This window comes from Pseudoliparis swirei, chromosome 19, assembly GCF_029220125.1.
Source record: "Pseudoliparis swirei isolate HS2019 ecotype Mariana Trench chromosome 19, NWPU_hadal_v1, whole genome shotgun sequence".
Classification (NCBI taxonomy): domain Eukaryota; kingdom Metazoa; phylum Chordata; class Actinopteri; order Perciformes; family Liparidae; genus Pseudoliparis; species Pseudoliparis swirei.
Genome location: NC_079406.1, coordinates 21,921,380 through 21,940,105, shown reverse-complemented (window position 1 = coordinate 21,940,105; position 18,726 = coordinate 21,921,380). Strand labels below are relative to the sequence as shown.

Here is an 18,726-nt window from a genome sequence, read left to right as displayed (position 1 = left end):
TATTGCTCTTTTCTGTGTATTAATATATGTAATACATTCTACATTAATATGCACTTTTCCCTGCAGTTACCTGGAGGGGAATATGCTGGCATCTGTGCCCAAGGAGCTGGCGAACCTGCGGCAGCTGTTATTGGTGTAAGTACCCCTCACATAACCTTGAATACACATATCTGTGTTTAGATAGTTCGCAAACCCACAATGCATCTGTTCACTTCTGTTTGTGGATTGTTGTCTGTGTGCACTCACTGCATCCTTGTGTCTGTGCAGGGACCTGAGCAACAACAGCATCAGCATATTGGCCCCCTACACCTTCAGCAACATGTCTCAACTAGCCACACTGTGAGTTACCGTGGCAATGAAGACACACATCCCCTCCCATGTGTCTATGGGATGTGTGTGTTTGTGTTTGGTTAAAAACACAAGATAAATCAGTGTGTTCTTCACTTAACTTTGATTAATCCCCCATCATATCACTCTCTCTCTCTCTCTCTCTATGTTCATGCTTTTTCTTCTCTAACATTTCTTGTCTGTATCTTCTGTCCTCCTTTAACCCGGAATATCACTTCACTCCTCCCTTCTTTATTTATTCTCTCACCTCCCTCTCCTCCATCTCATTTCAAGCGTTTCTTGTATATTCATTTTCATAACATCTTCCTCCTTCATCTCTTTGCTAACATGTGGTCCACTGCCTTTCTTAATCCTTTCAAAATTGTCCGTTCACTTCTCTGCTACTCACTCAATTAATCTGTTGAATTATATAATCTCCTGTGGAACCTCTCAAATCCCCTCTCTTAAATACTTTCCTGCCATTCTGTCGTAAGTACAAATTGTCTTTAAGTTGGTCTTTTTTAATCTTTTCTTTTTTCTTTTCTTTTACGACGATGTTACATCAATTCAGGGGATTTTGTGTGTCCAGGGAAAGTACATTTGCTCTTTTCCAGCGACGCCCAGTCTTTATATTTCATAGAGGTGCACTCATTCACGCCTGGGAGCTGCCCAGTGCAACTACAGGCCTCTACTGTTAGCTCACAGATAGCATCAGTGGAACACTTGCTGAGTTAAATGCCTTGCTCAAGCACACATTGCCAATAGTTGAAGAGGTAGAGGAGAGTGTTTCTTTTTCCAAATCAGATTTTCTGAAAGGCACAAGTCAAATGTTCCTTAAAAACAATGTAGACAGTCAGACCTGTTTGGAGCCAATGTTCTAGGCTTCTGCTGTCTTCAGCATAATCATCAGACAGCACAAGCATCATTATATCGTATAACTAGGTCGTAAAAAATCTAACTATATCTTCTTTGACCTTGATCAGAATGCTGTCCTTAAATGTGTGTCTCCTTAACCTTTAATCATCACTAAACTAAATGTGTGGTTCTTTAGTAGTTGTAAAGTGGGAATGGAAAAGAAAAAAAACGTGGTGTGGGAGCTTCGTCTTTTCCTTTGACAGTTGTGTGTTTTTTTTAATCTTTTCCCATTTCTTCCACTTCATTTGAAATGTGACCTTCATGTTTATTTCCCTTTGTTCTGCTGCGTCATCTCTCCTGTCCTCCCTCTTCTTTATCTCTCCACTATTTTTACGTCATCAGGGATGTTCTCTGAAAGACAAAGATAACATCATTTGAAATGAGCACAAGCAGGAAAATATTAGTGCGATGTCGCAGCAGCCTGAGTCACAGAGTGCGTGTTGTGACCTCGTTGATGTCCTCTGTCTTCCAGCATCCTGAGTTACAACCAGATTCGCTGCATCCCGGTCCAGGCCTTCGACGGGCTCAAGTCACTTCGCCTGCTGTGAGTAGCGAGATTCATCTTCAAGTGCCGCAGTGGATTCAATATGCAACACTCCCCTTTGCAAGTCATAGCGCTGAGCTAAATCAAAGTGTAATCACTCCCCCGGTTCCAGACCGAGTGCCATGTTAAGACCCAGTCACAAAATGAGTCACAGCCACCCAATCATGTGTTGTTTCAGAGTACTAAAATAGATAAAAGTGACAATCTCTCATCTCCTCTTTAATACTCCCTCTCTATCTGCGTGCTTTGTCTCTCTCTCTCTCTCTCTCTCTCTCTCTCTCTCTCTCTCTCTCTCTCTGCCCAATGTTGTGTTTGATGGATCGACCTTCAGCCTCTGTTTCTCTCAGCCATCCATCTGGCTGTCCACCCTCTGTCTCGCAAACGTGCACGCGCACACACGCACCGTCTGAATATTCCTGTCCGACCATCCTCTCACACACACGTACGAGCTGCTGCACACACTTTCAGGACTCAACGACAGCAGAATTACTGCCGAATAGCATTTTAATTTGTACGTTACCAGGACACTTGTTCATCACTGCAACAAGGTGAGAACTTAAATCCATAAAATGATCAGGGGGCGTTATATTGCTCTTTAAGATCATTGAGCATCTCTTAAAATGTCAGTTTACCTGAATGACGAGACAAATGATGCCTTTTACTTCTATACGCCTCTGAGATTTGCACCTCCACTCCGATATGATGGAGGTGAAGGACATTTCTCTTTTGACGAACGGAAGATTTGAATAGCAGCATGTCTTGTGCTCTGGATGATAATCCACGCCACCATTATTTCTTTATCACCAAAAATGCAAAAGGGTTTGAAAGATTTGCCGATAAATTATTTAACCACAACCAGAGGTTCTCAAAAGTAAGACATTGTCCATAATCCCTGATGTTTTGTTTCGCAAAGACAATGCAGCTGTCGTTAGTTAGGTTTGTTTGTGGTGTCAAAAGGTTGAGGCTGATGATGTTAACTTTTATAGTTGGTAGTATTATTGGCTTTACAGTTAAAAAGGTAAAGATCTGTTGGTAGAATGTCACAATCATTAAAAAATACATACAATTAATGTCCTATCAAGAGAAAATAATAATTATATTTATTGGTATTCTTCGTCGACATTTCTTCCCAAACATCGGCCACCATTGTTTGTTCAGAAATGATTTATCGTGGGCCAGCTTGGCTCCCGGCCCTTGGGCTGTAGAGACTGTATCTCTTCGGAGGCTTTCACCTTGCAGAACTTTAAGTCATTTGCTTTATGGTTTTTTGTTTCTCTCCTCCTTTCTTCCTTTCATTTTAGTTGATGTTGCCTTGGGGACTGATCCCTCCATGCCCCCGCTTAGCAACTGGTTGCCAGGCAGCCATCACTGTCACTTCCTCATTACCCACAGCCTCCTCTGGGCGAGCCTTCGCGCGGGGGCTGTTAGACCACCGTACACAGACACTTAACGTTGAGAGGATACACTCCAGTACACACTGTCCCAAACATGCACACACTGAATTATGCACGTACAAAACATCTCTCTCACACACACACTTTTCCAACAGTGTTGGTACGATAGCTGTCCCCTGCTACAGTCCTTCGCTCTAATGGAATGTGAACTTATATCCAGCAGGCACCACACTCAAATGGCGAGACACAAAGGACACACTCACACACTCTGCAGTCTGAGCCCTTGGAGACAAAAGTTTGTAGCACACATACATCTACGCACAAACTTGTGCAGAAAAACCCAGAGGCACAAAACAGAAAATGCACACGCTCACACCGATACACATCACAGCCTGCAGTTTGTCCCTTTGACACAGAGATGGGTTTTTTCACACACACACACACACACACACACACACACACACACACACCCCGACACACACACACAGGTGCCATAGTCTGCCTGATGACCATATGAGTTTACTTTCCATTCAGAGACCAGGGCCAGTTTTATTGCCCCACGATGAAAACAAATAAGCTTTCTGTTTATTTGGTTTTATTTTTTCATAAATATCGTATTTATTTTCCATTTTCGAAAGAGGATGATAGTGTGTCTGCAGCTGAGGGGTCACAAATAATTTAAGTAATGTAGCATGCAGCTCATTAGGGTTGGTTTATTTCGGTGAAAAGCTGTTGTTCGCCAGCGTGGCCGTCGGTTACTTCTGGTATAATGGATATCAGGCAGAATGTTTGTTTGGATAGTTATTGTAAAAAGCGCCATGAGAGCTGTCATCTATGAGTTAGCCTTAAAAGCAGCTCCCCCATTTGAAGCCCATTCAGTTAATACTAGCAGCCATTAGCTCGCAGCACCCCGAGCTGAAGTCAAATGTCAAATTTGCATTCTTGTCCATGCGGAATTTTTTTTATTATTATGAAGAGTACATATTCAAAATAATCCACCACAAATTGAGTTTAGCAACGAGTGAAAAGTGACCTCTTGAATGTGTAACAAGATCGTTTTCTGTGTTTAATATTCATGTACTTCTCTCTCTCCTCCAGCACTCTCCATGGTAACGACCTTTCAACCATACCAGAGGGAGCTTTCAACCACCTCACCTCTCTCTCCCACCTGTGAGTGTAGCCATGTGAACCTGCGTGTGTGTGTATAAGTGTATTGAATGCAGGTGCTGTGGTTGACACTTTTAATTGTGTGTGTGTCTAGGGCTCTTGGTGCCAACCCCCTGTTCTGTAACTGTGACCTGCGCTGGCTCTCTCAGTGGGTCAAGGCTGGCTTCAAAGAGCCTGGTAAGATGGAAAATCGCCATTGAGATGCTGTTAGAATATCTATAATTACAATATGACATGTTGTCCGCTGTCATGTGCATTTCATGTTGCGTATATGTGAAGTTGATTTGTGTCTTTGTAGGCATCGCTCGTTGCGCTGCGCCTCCTGATATGGCCGACAGGCTACTGCTCACCACGCCACTCAACAGATTTCAGTGCAACGGTAAATAGTGTCCTCTTTAACACCCCCACCTGCTACAGCGTGACCTATTGTTGGTCCATACATACCTGTGTTGGCAGTGGATTCATTCCTGGATTTAGTCAGATGAGTGCACTGAAAGATGGAAAACATGAAGGAATCATTTCTGAACCTTTGTCTATTCCTCAGTCACACTATCCTGACTTTTGAGAAGTGTTACCCTCTTACTTGTTTGAATTGTAGAAGAAGAAGCACATCTGTGTGATCTACTTCCACTGCTCTGGGTCCTGTCTTCAGCCAGTCTGCTGGCCAATAGTTGGACTTAAATCCTGTCTCAGAGCGAGTTTCAGTGTTTTAAGTGGGCTGCCAATGGTTTGATATTTAGTCCAGAATCATGCAGATCATGAAATTGACAAGCTGTGAACTGATCGTTGGTCTCGAAGTGAGTGTGAATGTGTTTCTTTCTCTCTGCGTGTTAGCTGTGTGGTCGAGTGACCTGTCCAGGGTCCCAGCCCAATTCTCACCCAATGCATACCGGGATTGGTTCCAACAATATGGAAGAAATTAAACATCTGGTGTTTATGTCAGGAACATCTGTGAAGCTTTTCAACATCTCCTGATCACATTGACGACATTGCTTCTCTGTAAACAAGTTACGTTTGTTGAGATATTGAATGCACATCAGCTTAGATTAGAAGAATGATGCCTTAAAGCCACATTGATTCACCTGTTTGTTTAAATGCTGCAGTTGTTGTGTTTATAATTTCTTAAAAATAACATGCCAGACAATCGAGTCTTTGTGCATTCAGGTCTGCTGGTGTGTGAGCTTGTTTGTGCTGTTCAGCCCTGTCAGTGACACAGCATGCTATTTTCTTCAAGAGGATTTCCTGTGTTCATGGATGGAGAAAGAAAATGAAGACCCTGAGTTGTATTTCAGTCAAACAGACCTCTAACATTCCTGCCCCAGGGCTCCCATGTTCTCAGACCAGAGGGAACGATAATTTATTAGCAGACTTTTGTTAAACAGAGGGAAAAATACATCTTGAACGCAGTGATCCTGCATGGACAAATAAACTGTGACTCAGGGACATGTATGCAAGAGGAATAGCTGGTGTAGGTTTTTCAATAAGAAAGTACAAAGTGGACTGCGACTCAGGTGCTGAGATGACTCTTGTGGGGGAACAGAGAGACCTCACATCATCACCCTAAATCAAATACTCTCTCCCTTCTCTTGCTCAAGAAAACAAATCACATTTATTGCTCTCCTAAGCTCTTACTTGTCTTATCCTGTAAGGCCTCTTCTTAGCTCAGCATCCATTACATGTAGTATGTGGCTGAGCCTTTGAGGACAACCTAACTAAATATGCATGTCTTTCACACTCTCCTTATCTTCATCCCTCCTCCTCCCTTCTTATTTCTAATCTCATCTGCCTCTGTTTTCTGTCTCAGGTCCAGTAGAAATCAGCCTGATGTCAAAGTGTGTCCCCTGCCTGGCAGCACCCTGTCAAAACAATGGCACCTGTGTCTCCGATACGACTGGATCCTACCACTGCACCTGTCCATATGGTTTCAAGGTGAGCCACTCGATGGAGACCCTTATCGTGGAAGGGGGTAACCGTAGAGAACGTGCTTGTGGTTCTTAGTCTACAACAGAAGCCAGCCTTAAGCCCGTGGTATTAGCAGTATTATCAGGCTTAGCTTCGGCCTTGCATGCATAATGTATCTACCTATCCATCAATAGAGGGAGGACGGCTGCAGCTGGCTGCAAACATAAAAAAGTAGTGACTGATCAAAAGACCAAGGGGGTAATAAGAGTCAAGACTCCTGCGTTAGGAAGGACATGCAAATGCACTCGCAGGGGGGGGATTTGTATTTAAAGAGTGTGTGTTTAATATATGCGAGTGTCTGCATAAGTGTGTGTATCGCCAAGCAGATTGTCTGCACGTGCGTGTAGAGATCAGTGGTTTCAAGTGTGTGTGTGTGTGTGTGTGTGTGTGTGTTAGTGTGTGTGTGTGTGTTTAAAGATACACTAATCATCTCATGTGTACACACACACACCTCATAATCTTTGGGCTGTTACAGGAGGACAAAGCTTTGGTCTCGCTTTTAATTAAAACATCACTTGCCAAGGTCACAGACTGAGTAACACTGTTGTGTGTGTGTGTGTGTGTGTGTGTGCACGTTCATGACTGAGTGTATGATTTCCTCTCTGTGTCCACTGGGACAACGTTAATTAAAATGTGTAAGCGGAATCAAAGAAGGAGCAGCAGAGAACAAAAGAGGGAGAGAGAGAAAGAGCGGGGGAAGGGAGGAGAGAGGAGAAACTCTTCAACTACAGGAGAGAGTGACAGAGGTGGAATTATAAGAAAAGAGAAATTGGAAAGGGTTAAATGGTGAGAGAGAAAACATCTGACAAAGAGGGATCGTTAGCGAGAGAGAGAAGTAGCGAGAAAGAGAGAGTGAATAAATATCTAGAGTCAATTTTTAAAAAGGAAAGAGGAAATAATTAAGATGGATGAGAAGGAAAGCAAGAGTAAACGTCCTGTTCTACGCTTTGATCAGAGGAAGTGGGCGTGTTGGCGGCCAAAGGTTTGGTGGTTTGAAATTAAAACTACAGCCACAGGGCTCGATGTGGAGAGAGAGAGAGTGTGTGTGTGTGTGTGTGTGTGTGTGTGTGTGTGTGTGGTGGGTGTGTGTGGACTCTGATACGTGATACAGTTGCTGGGGAAAGCTGTTTATTTAGAAAACAGGTGTGTGGTGAGAAGAGCAATTAATCAGGGCAGTAGACTGCATCACGCATGTACAGCACACACACACACACACACACACACACACACACACGTGAGCTGATTACTTTGATTGTGCGTAAGAGAGAGGAAGAAAAATAGAATAAAATGAAAGCTCATTGGGAAAGTTGAACAGTTGCTTAGGAAATTGCTATGTTTTAGATTAACCAGCCAGAATGCATTAATTCAACCCTCTATCTCTCCGCAGGCTATTTTCTTTCACCACTACTAAAATATTATAACATCTGTGGTCCCAAAGCAGAACATTGGCAGTTTATTACAAGGGCACTTGTCTGGCCAGACACATATACACATATATATACATGTAAAGTATGTATATGAATAGGATTACTGCCTGACTCCATTTATATGAAGATATATACTGTTATGCACAGAGACATTCAAGACACTAATGATCCACCGCCCACCGCATTTTAGTCACAAAAGTTGAATCGCTCAACAGCTTCCCACCACATAAACGCTGCTGAGGAATTCAACCCATGTCTCTGATATGGTGCTTTATCTCCTCACCATCAGCATGCACCTCATTAGCTCTGTTTGTGTTGTTGTTGTTTGTCTGTGGAACCTCAGAGAGGCTCAACCAGAGGGGGGAAGTATCTATTATATAAGGAAGTGAATATGTCCTTGTTTGAATAGTTAAATAATCTCTTGAAGGAAAAAAATCAATTATTGTTCAATTATTAACTTTTGTTTGCCTTGTCCTCTCTTCCAGGGTCGAAACTGTGAAATACCCATCAATGCCTGTATTAGTTACCCGTGCTCGAATGGAGGAACCTGCCACATTCAGCCTGGCCGTGAAGACCACTTCAGGTACAGATCTGTGGTTAACTAATGAGGCTTATAAAGAACTGGCAGTTTCAAACACTGGGAAGGGATTGCATGTGTGTGTGGTGTGTGTGTGTGTGTTTGTGTGTTAATGCAACCAACCGTCTGCCTGTTTTCAGTGCAGTTTATTTTTGTCTATCAAACCGGCATGTGTTTTGTTTTTATACTACATGTAAGAGATTTAGAGGAATAAAAGAGTAGTTTTAAAGACGTCCTTCGGGAATCCAATTACGCTGAAGGTAAATCCGTATCGCCCTTTCCCCCGTACCGTCATCAGATTCTGCATTAATCTGTTGGCTCTCCGTTCCCAGAATGTAAATGTATGATTTTTTTCGTTTTAGTTATGCACAAACGATTTAAAACGGCATATAAAAAAAATATGCATTTGATCAAGCCTCATTTGTAAGCTGTGGTTTTCAATTGTAAAATTTGAGCAGGAACAAGGAGAATGTCGCATGAGACTGAATACATGCACATGTCATTAAACTACTTGATATGAACTGGAGAAAAATAAATCCCCACTGAAAATATTCAGTGAAAATATTATAAAACATCATCAACAAAATAGCTGTTAGCTGTGATTTTTAAGGTAATGTAAAACATAAGCACAATCATTCATCTTTATTTTATTGCTCAGTTCTTCCCAGTAACCCCTGTTTCATATTCATACAGTTTCACACATTCAACACAATCGCAGTCTGACTCTTGGCTGCAGAGCCGGGGGTCAAGACCGTCTCAGTGGCAGCTGTTGAGGGAGTGGAGCTGATACACGATACACTCAAACATGCTTTACACACTTTGGCCTCATTAGAACAAGGTGCCAGCAGACAAAATATAACTCAAGTAGTGGACCACAGACCAAAAGTATCCCAACATGTTTGTAATATGATCATTAAAAGCATCTGTAAGGTATGTTTTTTTCATTGAGTGCATTTTTAACAAAACAGCGTTTTTTTGCCATTTAATTGAACTAAACCACATTAAATGCACCAAATGGGACACTCTTGAACACTCTTTGAAGGGCCAATGAGGCAGACTTAGAGGTGGAATTGCTTTGCTTGAAAAAAACATTAAAATATTATACAATGTGCAAATTGAGACAATATGTGTGCATACACTCGTGCACGCGGACGCATGTCCCTGCAAAAGTTCAAATCAAATCCCCTCTTGGTCCCAGACTCATGACAAACAGCCTCTACGATTGAAACAATTGTCATAAATATCTTAACCAGATTCCTCTGTTCCCTAACAAGGCCTTTGCCCTTCGTGAAGCTTTGATGTGCTTCTGGCCTTTAACGCCCTGGGTGGTTGTGCTATTAGGGGTCTCCTTACCCTTTACAGACTCCGAAGCCTCAACGACAACCAATCATACGTGCCTCTTTTATTGGCCGGTGTGATTGAGACAGGTGTGCTTTCTTTATTCCATGTTGCGTAGAAAGGTTTAACATCGTTATTGTCGCTTTTAGCTCTTCTGGCCAGCACATATACTGGATATAAATATATAGTTATAGATAGATAAAGTGTTTTTTTATAAGTGGCTGATGGAGACCAGACCACAGATTAAAGGAAACTGGTTGTGGGCAGTCATATGACTCCAATGGGAGGTTCATGTTGCTCTGTGTCTGCTGGATGTGTAACCAGGCAACTGGATGCCAATATGTGCCACAACAAAGGTCCAAATGTGTTCAACGCAGCTTTAAATCTAGATTTCTGAAAACAGTGGACAGATGTGGCGGGGTAACCAAATGACTAGCCTCCATGTGTGGGAAAAGCGAGTGACTGAGATGAAAGCCTGTGTGTGTGTGTGTAAATGTGTGTGTGTGTGTGTGTGTTATTTTTGAGTGTGTCTGATCTATCATAAGGAGTTAACTGGACTGCGATAAGAAAAGTGGGAAGAGGAGAGAGATCAAGGGCTAGAGAGGAGAGAGCAATACATCTCAAGATTTGGGGAGAAAGAGAGTGAGAGGGGGGGAGGAAGATGAATGGAGGGAAGGAGGAGGCTTTGATAATTATTTTAGAGCTGCCCATGTGCTTATTGTCCTGCCATCAAACAAACTAAAAATAAATTAAGTTAATCCCAGCATGTTTCTTTCTCATCTTGATTTTGTTGATGTTGGAGATGCTTCGACTTCTGGTGTTCAGAAATGAAACATCCACCGACTAGAAAGAGACGACATAAATCAAAGGGCCACGTTCAAAGGAGCTGACTGCCTTTAAGTTTGAGTGCAGGGGAAGACACAGAGGTTGTGTGTGAAGCAGTAATAGTTACAACTTTTTAATTTCTGCTATAAATTGAGACATGAAATAGTGTCTCTTGTTGGAGCGCTAAATGGATGGACAGGATGGATGAAAACCCACTGGAATACAAATTAAATTGTTTTCTTTCGAGCTCTTATAGAATAATCTAAGGGGGAAGTGAGGTGGAGCAGCTGATTGATTTGATCTCAGGTTGTGCGGCAGGAGTGTGTGTTCACCATCTTATAATGCGCATTGTGTGTGCAGCTGTGTGTGTCCGCCGGGCTTCGAGGGCCTTCGGTGTGAGATGAACCCCGACGACTGTGAAGACAACGACTGTGAGAACAACTCCACCTGCATCGACGGAGTCAACAACTACACCTGCGTCTGCCCACCCAACTACACAGGTACACACACACACAAACACACACAGACACATATATTTCTACTCTCAGATGCTCATGAAATCATCAGTCTTTGCCAGCCCTCCTCACCCCCCGAGAGGCTGGGAGGGCCACCAAATTCCTCCATTACTGCACACACACAAACACACACACACAAACACAAACACACACACATCCAAAATCATATTTTCCACTTTACTTGACGGAAAGTTAGTAATGGACAGCCTGTCCACAGTGACCTGAAACTGAACCTATGGGAGGTTTATTAAGAGCAATCACACAGGAAAGAGAGAAAGTTGGGGGGGGGGGGGGGGGGGACAATGTGAAAAGAGGGACAATGTGCTCGAAGGAGAGAGAGAGAGAGAGAGAGAGAGAGAGAGAGAGAGAGAACTGTGTTGGTGCAGCAAGTTGAACTGCTACAGGGTACAGTAGGGGGCTGAGACGCAAACCCTGGGGATCTTCAGGTCGCCCGCTAGGGATGCGCCGCACACACCATTGCGCGGGTCTGCTCTGGTAGTTTGTACTCCAACGTTTCTGGTAGCACACGAATGTGCTGGTGAAAGTTCGGCATGTACTCGGACATACATATCGATCGCTGTGAAAGTCAATAAGCAGTTTCTTCCAGATCAGACAAAAGGTAATCACGCATCCCGTTGGAATCTGATCTCCTTGCTAAATCATCGACTAGGGAGTTAAGTTTTTATATTTGTGACAGTGTCCTCTAAAACACACACTCACACACACTCACACACACATATAGCTGGTCCCCTTTGACACTGGAGCTCAGTCAATATACACACACACTCACCCGCACACGCACTATGTCATTATCGTTGTTGGCATAGAGCAGCCTCTCAAACTGCCAGCCACCTTACCACTTACAGCTGTTGCACACACACACCGACACACACACACACACACACACACAGCTGGTGACGTTGGCTCTGAACCTCCACTCAGCTCAGTGAAGCAAGGCGTACTCAGCAGGTGTCCCATAAGAGGACAGTCCTCCGCTCGTCGCTGAGCATTCTCCAAACAGCTACCAGGAGAAACCACTGGGGGGGGGAACCAGATTTAAGGTCACAAGACATTTAAACGGCTGATACAAAGTTTCTACAACCAAGAAGTTTCAATTCAAACCACTTTAGAAAGCTGGACATGAGAATGAATGTTCTGCATTCTGTCTTGTAGATTATGATGTTATATTTTTCCGAAAGGTGGAAATATTCAGAAGGTCACCAAGAACATTTAGGTTAATTCTCTGGAGACGATGCAGAACAGATGTTTATGAATGTACGTTAGGGGTTGAGCAAAATGCTGATGATTCTCGATGAGTCAATAAACTCATCGAGAATCATCCTCTTGACCATAAATATCCAGATTACATAATCTGGCCAGAAGTTTTGTTCAGGGCCAAATCATCCAGTCATCGATATCACCTTGATTCCAAATAATATGAGCCAGTTTGACAATGCTGGAGGCTCAAATAAATGATAACCAATATTATTTTAAAGTTATGAGGGTCAATATTACACATTGTGTTTCATATTCATATTTACTGTTAATATGATGATATTGTTATCTCTTAAACGTATTCAGGTTAGCACATAGCATAAATTAATCACTCTCATAATAACAATGTGCTGGTTCCAAATGTTATAATGTTGTGTGAAAGAAAAGAAAGACGAGTAATCTTCCAACACACTAGGGAAAACCAAAGGCCAGTCACCAAATCATAGGAAGGTATCACAGTTAATTTCACGTTGACAAATGAATGTTGACATCTTTAACCGAGTCTCCAAAGGAGACCCGGAGTGTAGATTTAATAGAACTTGTTTGTCTTCATTTGCTGTGGCTTAAATATGTTCAGATGTCTCTCCCAGCAGTCTGCAAGCGACCGGAGAGAAGAGCGCTGGAGACAGACGGGCGGGATTAGATTAAAGCAGACAGAGAACGATGGAAGCGTGCTTGACCTTTCTCACTCCCCTCTTCCTTCATATGACCAGTTTCAGCTCCTGCTTTTGCACACACTGTTAACCCCGCCCAGCCTTTGAGCGTGTGTGTGTGTGTGTGTGTGTACACATGAAGACTTCCACTGCACATTATCTAACGGCCTTGAACAAGATAGACACATCCATAAATAATCTTTTTCCACCCCTTGTTTTTCTGTCTTTTTCCACTGTCATTTGAAACTGTTAGACTGGCCCTCGCCTCCCGTCTCTCTTCCTCCTCCATGTTAAGTCTTTCTCTCACTCTTCTCCCGTTACTCCCATGAATATGCACTCTCTCTCTCTCGTTGTCACCAGGTGACCTGTGTTACGAGGTGGTCGAACCTTGTCTCCATGGTTTCGACCCCTGTCAGCACGACTCAAAGTGTGTCCATGTCGGCCGCACTTACAGGTGAGTGGCAGCTTCGCAGGAGGTCAGCACTTAAAGGGGTCGGAGGTCACATCACAGAGAGTGACAACAAAGTGACAGGAGCATTCGGGTCAAAATGTTAAAAGCTGGCTTTTTTGGGGGGTAAAAAAGGATAATCTGCGCGGTCTCTGCTGGCCAGGGACATCAGCTCTTGATTAGACAAATACTCAACCAGACAGAAACGATCAAAAAGAAACACACGACACACCACTCAGTTAACTTGTAGTTTATTGAACGGGTTTGTTAAAAACTCAAATAAATGGAATCGTTGGATTAATATTAGCATCTCTGTGAAATTGGCTGATTTTTGTGTACACACCACCATCCTCTCGCCAGTATTTCTGCCCGTACTACTTTATTTCCTGTTGTAAAAACTGTGTGCCTCAAACTTTGTGGATGTTTTCACCTTTAGATGTGTTCAATAACCTTTCAGCTTAATTATCATGAAGCATAGAAATAGACTCTTAAATGTCTAGAATGTAGCCATTTTCCTAACTCTCTAATCAAGTGAAATCTACATTTATTTTTCCTATATTTGAATAGAACTGTAATGCACTCGTTGTACATTAAGGTATCCGTAATCATGAGGCAGAGCCCGTTGCTCACACATATCCCGTCCATATTTCCATGTCACTTCAGGTGCGAGTGTTTACCGGGCTATGTGGGCCAACACTGCGAGCAGGACTATAATGACTGCCTGGAGAATAAGTGTCAACACGGAGCGGAGTGTGTGGACGCCGTCAACGGCTATACCTGCGTCTGCAAAGAGGGTTTCAGGTGAGAGTCGTGGAAACGCACCGCAGTTACACAAACACAGTTACACACTGCAGGGCCAGACTGGGGGAGACACAGATGGAGCTCATTAATCAGACACATGACCGTCTTTGTGCGTGTGTGTGTGTGTGTGTGTGTGTGTGTGTGTGTGTGTGTGTGTGTGTGTGTGTGTGCACGTGTGTGTGTATGTGTGTGTCTGTAGCAGATGCAGCTCCATGTGGTTAATTATAGCAGGGAGAAACAAATTCATCACAAGGGACAGAGAGAGAGAGAGAGAGAGGGAGAGAGAGAGAGAGAGAGAGAGAGAGAGGGAGAGAGAGAGAGGAGAGAGAGAGAGAGAGAGAGAGGGAGAGAGAGAGAGAGAGGGAGAGAGAGGGGGAGAGAGAGAGACAGAGAGAGCATTGTTAAGGCAGATCCTCTGTGAGCAAAAAGAAGAAATTTAAAGAAAGTTTTAGACTTTCAAAGGTGCAACCAGATGCAGTAGAAAACCATCATTACATTAAATTACATTTCATTTAGCTGACGCTTTTATCCGAAGTGACTTCCATGTTCCATTCATACACCGTAGAAACAGCTACAGAGAACAATTCAGGCTTAAGTGTCTTGCTCAAGGACACATCGACTTGGGCAGGGATTGAACTGCCAATCCTCTGATTAAGACGGACCTGCTAAGCACTGACCAACAGTCGCCCGTATATTTATATCTGAGTGGTTATATAATTATTTACACAGAATCGGTTTGTCATGTCATGCTGACTGATAAGAGCCGTCCACTTCCTTCAGGACGATTACCGTTCCGGTTTCACCGACATAATCTCCAAATGTAATTCAAAATACAGAGCAAGAATGAAACAAGTTTCATCATGGGATACGGAGACAGCAAATCACCTCATTAAAACTCGATGAATAAGTAATCTTCTGTGTAATCCGCTCCTCTCTCAGCGGGCTGTTCTGTGAGAACCCTCCACCAATGATCTTGCTGCAGACCAGCCCCTGCGACCAATCAGACTGCCAGAACGGCGCCCAGTGCCTGGTGGTTGCCGGGGAGCCCGTCTGCCGCTGCATGCCCGGTTTCTACGGCAACAAATGTGACAAGATGGCCACGGTTCACTTCCTGGGTCGGGATGGATACGTGGAGCTGCCGAGCGCGAAGCTCCGTCCCACGGCGCATATTTCATTGCAGGTAACGTCACGACCTTTGACCTCTGCTAACGGAGATTTTGTTCTATGGGAATCATTGAATAGAAAATGTCTTCTTTAAAATGAACTGAAAATGTATTGTAATGTATCCTGCTTTACTTAATAAAACCCCTATCTTTTAAAGTATGTCAACGTTTACAAGTACAGAAGCCATATTCGGCTGCACTTGGAAACATGGAAAACATTTATGGGCTTCTTAAAATCGAGCTGCAAGTTGCACGACTTAGTGCCGATGAAGCAAAGTAAACATCTGCTACATGCGTTTCCATGCACACACACACACACACACAGTTATTCACACGGACCATGCATTTTTGACACCTGAGACACATCCGAATAGAGAAATATTTTGGAAATCCTCCTTCTTGGAAATGAGAGTGAACAAAAGAGCAACAAGAAAAGGAGGGCAGCTCATTGATATTTACCACCTGTTTGGATCTGAGTGTGTGTGTGTGTGTGTGTGTGTGTGTGTGTGTGTGTGTGTGTGTGTGTGTGTGTGTGTGTGTGTGTGTGTTCCTGCCAGCAGCTTTCTATGTCAGTGCCAAGGTGGTTAAAGCTCTACCAAGAGGACTGAGGCAGGAGAGTGAAATGAAAATGGAAATAAAAATAATGAAAGGGCCAAAGCACTTCATAAATCACTGGATGGTTGTTGTTTTGTTCTTTAACACTTTTGCTCTTTTCTTTCCGTCTGCATACCAGTTTTCTCTTCGCCCACTTTTCTTTACGTGACTTTCTTCTTCTGTTCTCTACGTTTCTCCCTCTTTTTCTCTCCTTGCTCTCTTTGCTCTGCCTCGATCTCGTCTTTCTCCAGCAGCTTGTTAGCAGGTGTTGACTTGGCTCGGCTCCATTGAAGCCAGAGTGTTAAGTGCTTGGCCCCATGGCCCCATTTCCACTTGCTGGTTAGTTAGTGCTTAGCACCGCAACTGTGTCTGTGTCTGTGTGTGTGCGTGTGTGTGTGTGTGTGTGTGTGTGTGTGTCTGTGTGTGTGTGTGTCTGTGTGAGTCTGTGCGTCTATGTGCGTCTATCTGTGTCTGTGTGAGTCTGTGTGTGTGTGTGTGTGTGTGTGTGTGTGTGTGTGTGTCTGTGTGTGTGTGTGTCTGTGCGTCTATGTGCGTCTATCTGTGTCTGTGTGAGTCTGTGTGTGTGTGTGTGCGTCTATGTGCGTCTATGTGTGTCTGTGTGTGTGTGTGTGTGTGTGTGTGTGTCTGTGTGTGTATGTGTGTGTGTGTCTGTGTGTGTGTGTGTGTGTGTGTGTGTGTGTGTGTGTGTGTGTGTGTGTGTGTGTGTGTGTGTGTGTGTGTGTGTATGTGTGTGGGTGGCAGTGTTTGCATTTTCTCCTTAACGGTTTGACGGTGTTACATACCAACTTGAATTTAATTGAAATTCGCATCAATTTACGAAAGAAAAGCGCTTTTACATGTTTGTGCTTTGAGATGCCCTGTAGATTTGACAAGGTTTAGACAGTCAACAGAGAAGTGAAACACAGTCGTACCCAAAACATTGACATTGTTTTAAAGGCATAAAACTAATCAGTAACAAGTTTTCAAAATCAGTTAATTGTACCATAACAAAGTATACCAGCAATGTGAGAAGGAAGGTGGTGAAACGGAATGGTTTGCAGCAGCTGAGAACATGACATCATTACATTTAGTTTGCACATTTCATATCCTTAATAGCTCCATTTAAATGTCTGAACCAAAGCTAGACTCAGTCTGCCTGGCAGCAGGTGAGGCTTAACCCTCACTTTTGCGTTAATTAACTAGATTTGTTGGGTTTCATCTTCAAAAAGTGTACTGTAGTGAAACCATGATTGTTTGCCAAATGACTCAATTAGACAATTAAAGTAACATAGACTCTATACATTGGCAATTTTAATTGTGTGCGTCTAATCTCACAACCAATACTCGATGATTTTATCCTGCTGTGTTGCCATAGTTGTGTTTTCAAAGTGGGTAACAATAGTGATTACATTAGTTATCAAAAGAAAATCAAAGAGAATGTTCTAATCGTGTGTCAGTTCAGAAATGCAGTATTTTTGTGGAGATGGACTGCTGTTCCGTCTTTCTGTGAGTGTGAACCCAAGAAATGCCTGAGGCATAGACGCTTTTTTATTCATTTTGTTTTGTCTGAATTTATGTCAAAAATGTGTATCTTCTCCGCCCTCTCTGTCTCTCCAGGTGGCTACAGATAAAGACAACGGGATTCTGCTGTACAAGGAGGACCACGACCCTCTGGCTCTGGAGCTGTACCAGGGACACATACGACTCATCTACGACATCGCCACCTACCCCCCCACCACCGTGTATAGGTACAGACACTCAGACAAAAGCACTCTCTCACTTTCTGAATGAGTTGCTTTATTATGTTCTAGTTTAAACACAGTTTAGGTTTTTAAATCCCACACAATTACTCTTGTAACTTATTTATATACACAATCATATTACTTTGCTTTGAATAATACATGCACATCCATTTAGAGTTACGCTTTTTTTATTAAAAGAAAGCTATATTTCGCAATAAATTCAGATTATACAGGGGTTCAAGTTAGATTAAGTGCATTTAGGAAATAACACATTCTCTCGGAAACATTGAAATTACCTTTTTGTATACACTGAATGAATCGACTGTACTTTATGACTTTTACAAAATTCAAGTGTTACAGACGTTCAAAGTAGTGCAAGGAGACTTATCCATAAAGTGCACACATACACACACACACATTCACCAACAACTAAAGGTTTCAAGGATCTGAGGTTTTCATTTACAGTAGTTGAAACACCTTTAAGTAGGTGCTGATCTGGCCATGGGCACACAAATCCACCAGCATAGTCTTTCTTACACACACACACACACACACACACGGTAGCAGATACATCTATGAGCGCTTCCCTCTCGAAACAAACATGAACTCAGAAAGAATCCTTTCCAATCCTGACTAGACGTTCATGTCCCTGAGTGAAAGCCTCCAATTAAAACTTCAAACACTGGAAACAAAAAGCTCATTCAGTGTGTGTAGCACCTTGGATATTATATGATAAACCACATTCACAGTGTCACAGGTGGAGACACACGGAGGTGGGCTAAAGAAACAGTGATGGTAATCCAGGAAAAGACCAGGATAATGTTTTCAGTCGTTTCATGCAGCAGAAACCATTTAGGGTTTTTACGAAACATATGCAGATGTATTACAGCATGCGGCAATGCATACAAACACAAAGAAACCACATGTGCAAAAAATCACCCGATATGTTCCCATGATTTTAATTCAAAGTGAGTGATGGGGGCAACGTTTTCTTTTAAATTGGTCCAGCACTGAGGGATAACGCTGCAGACGGCTGCAATGTAATCGCTCGGGGCAATT

The 18,726-nt window shown here is 43.0% G+C and overlaps 1 protein-coding gene across 1 annotated transcript in view; it reads left to right on the top strand.

Moving 5' to 3' along the window:
• slit3 (slit homolog 3 (Drosophila)) overlaps positions 1 to 17,716 on the top strand; it is a 226,894-nt gene extending 209,178 nt beyond the window's left edge. The window contains exons 21-33 of the mRNA XM_056438887.1: positions 67 to 135; positions 268 to 339; positions 1,715 to 1,786; positions 4,279 to 4,350; positions 4,442 to 4,524; positions 4,646 to 4,726; positions 6,152 to 6,276; positions 8,222 to 8,319; positions 10,837 to 10,976; positions 13,280 to 13,373; positions 14,031 to 14,168; positions 15,108 to 15,348; positions 17,543 to 17,716. Of these exons, the coding sequence (XP_056294862.1) occupies positions 67 to 135; positions 268 to 339; positions 1,715 to 1,786; positions 4,279 to 4,350; positions 4,442 to 4,524; positions 4,646 to 4,726; positions 6,152 to 6,276; positions 8,222 to 8,319; positions 10,837 to 10,976; positions 13,280 to 13,373; positions 14,031 to 14,168; positions 15,108 to 15,348; positions 17,543 to 17,716 (1,459 nt within the window). The remainder of the gene's footprint in view (positions 1 to 66; positions 136 to 267; positions 340 to 1,714; positions 1,787 to 4,278; positions 4,351 to 4,441; positions 4,525 to 4,645; positions 4,727 to 6,151; positions 6,277 to 8,221; positions 8,320 to 10,836; positions 10,977 to 13,279; positions 13,374 to 14,030; positions 14,169 to 15,107; positions 15,349 to 17,542) is intronic.
• Positions 17,717 to 18,726: the final 1,010 nt, after the last annotated feature.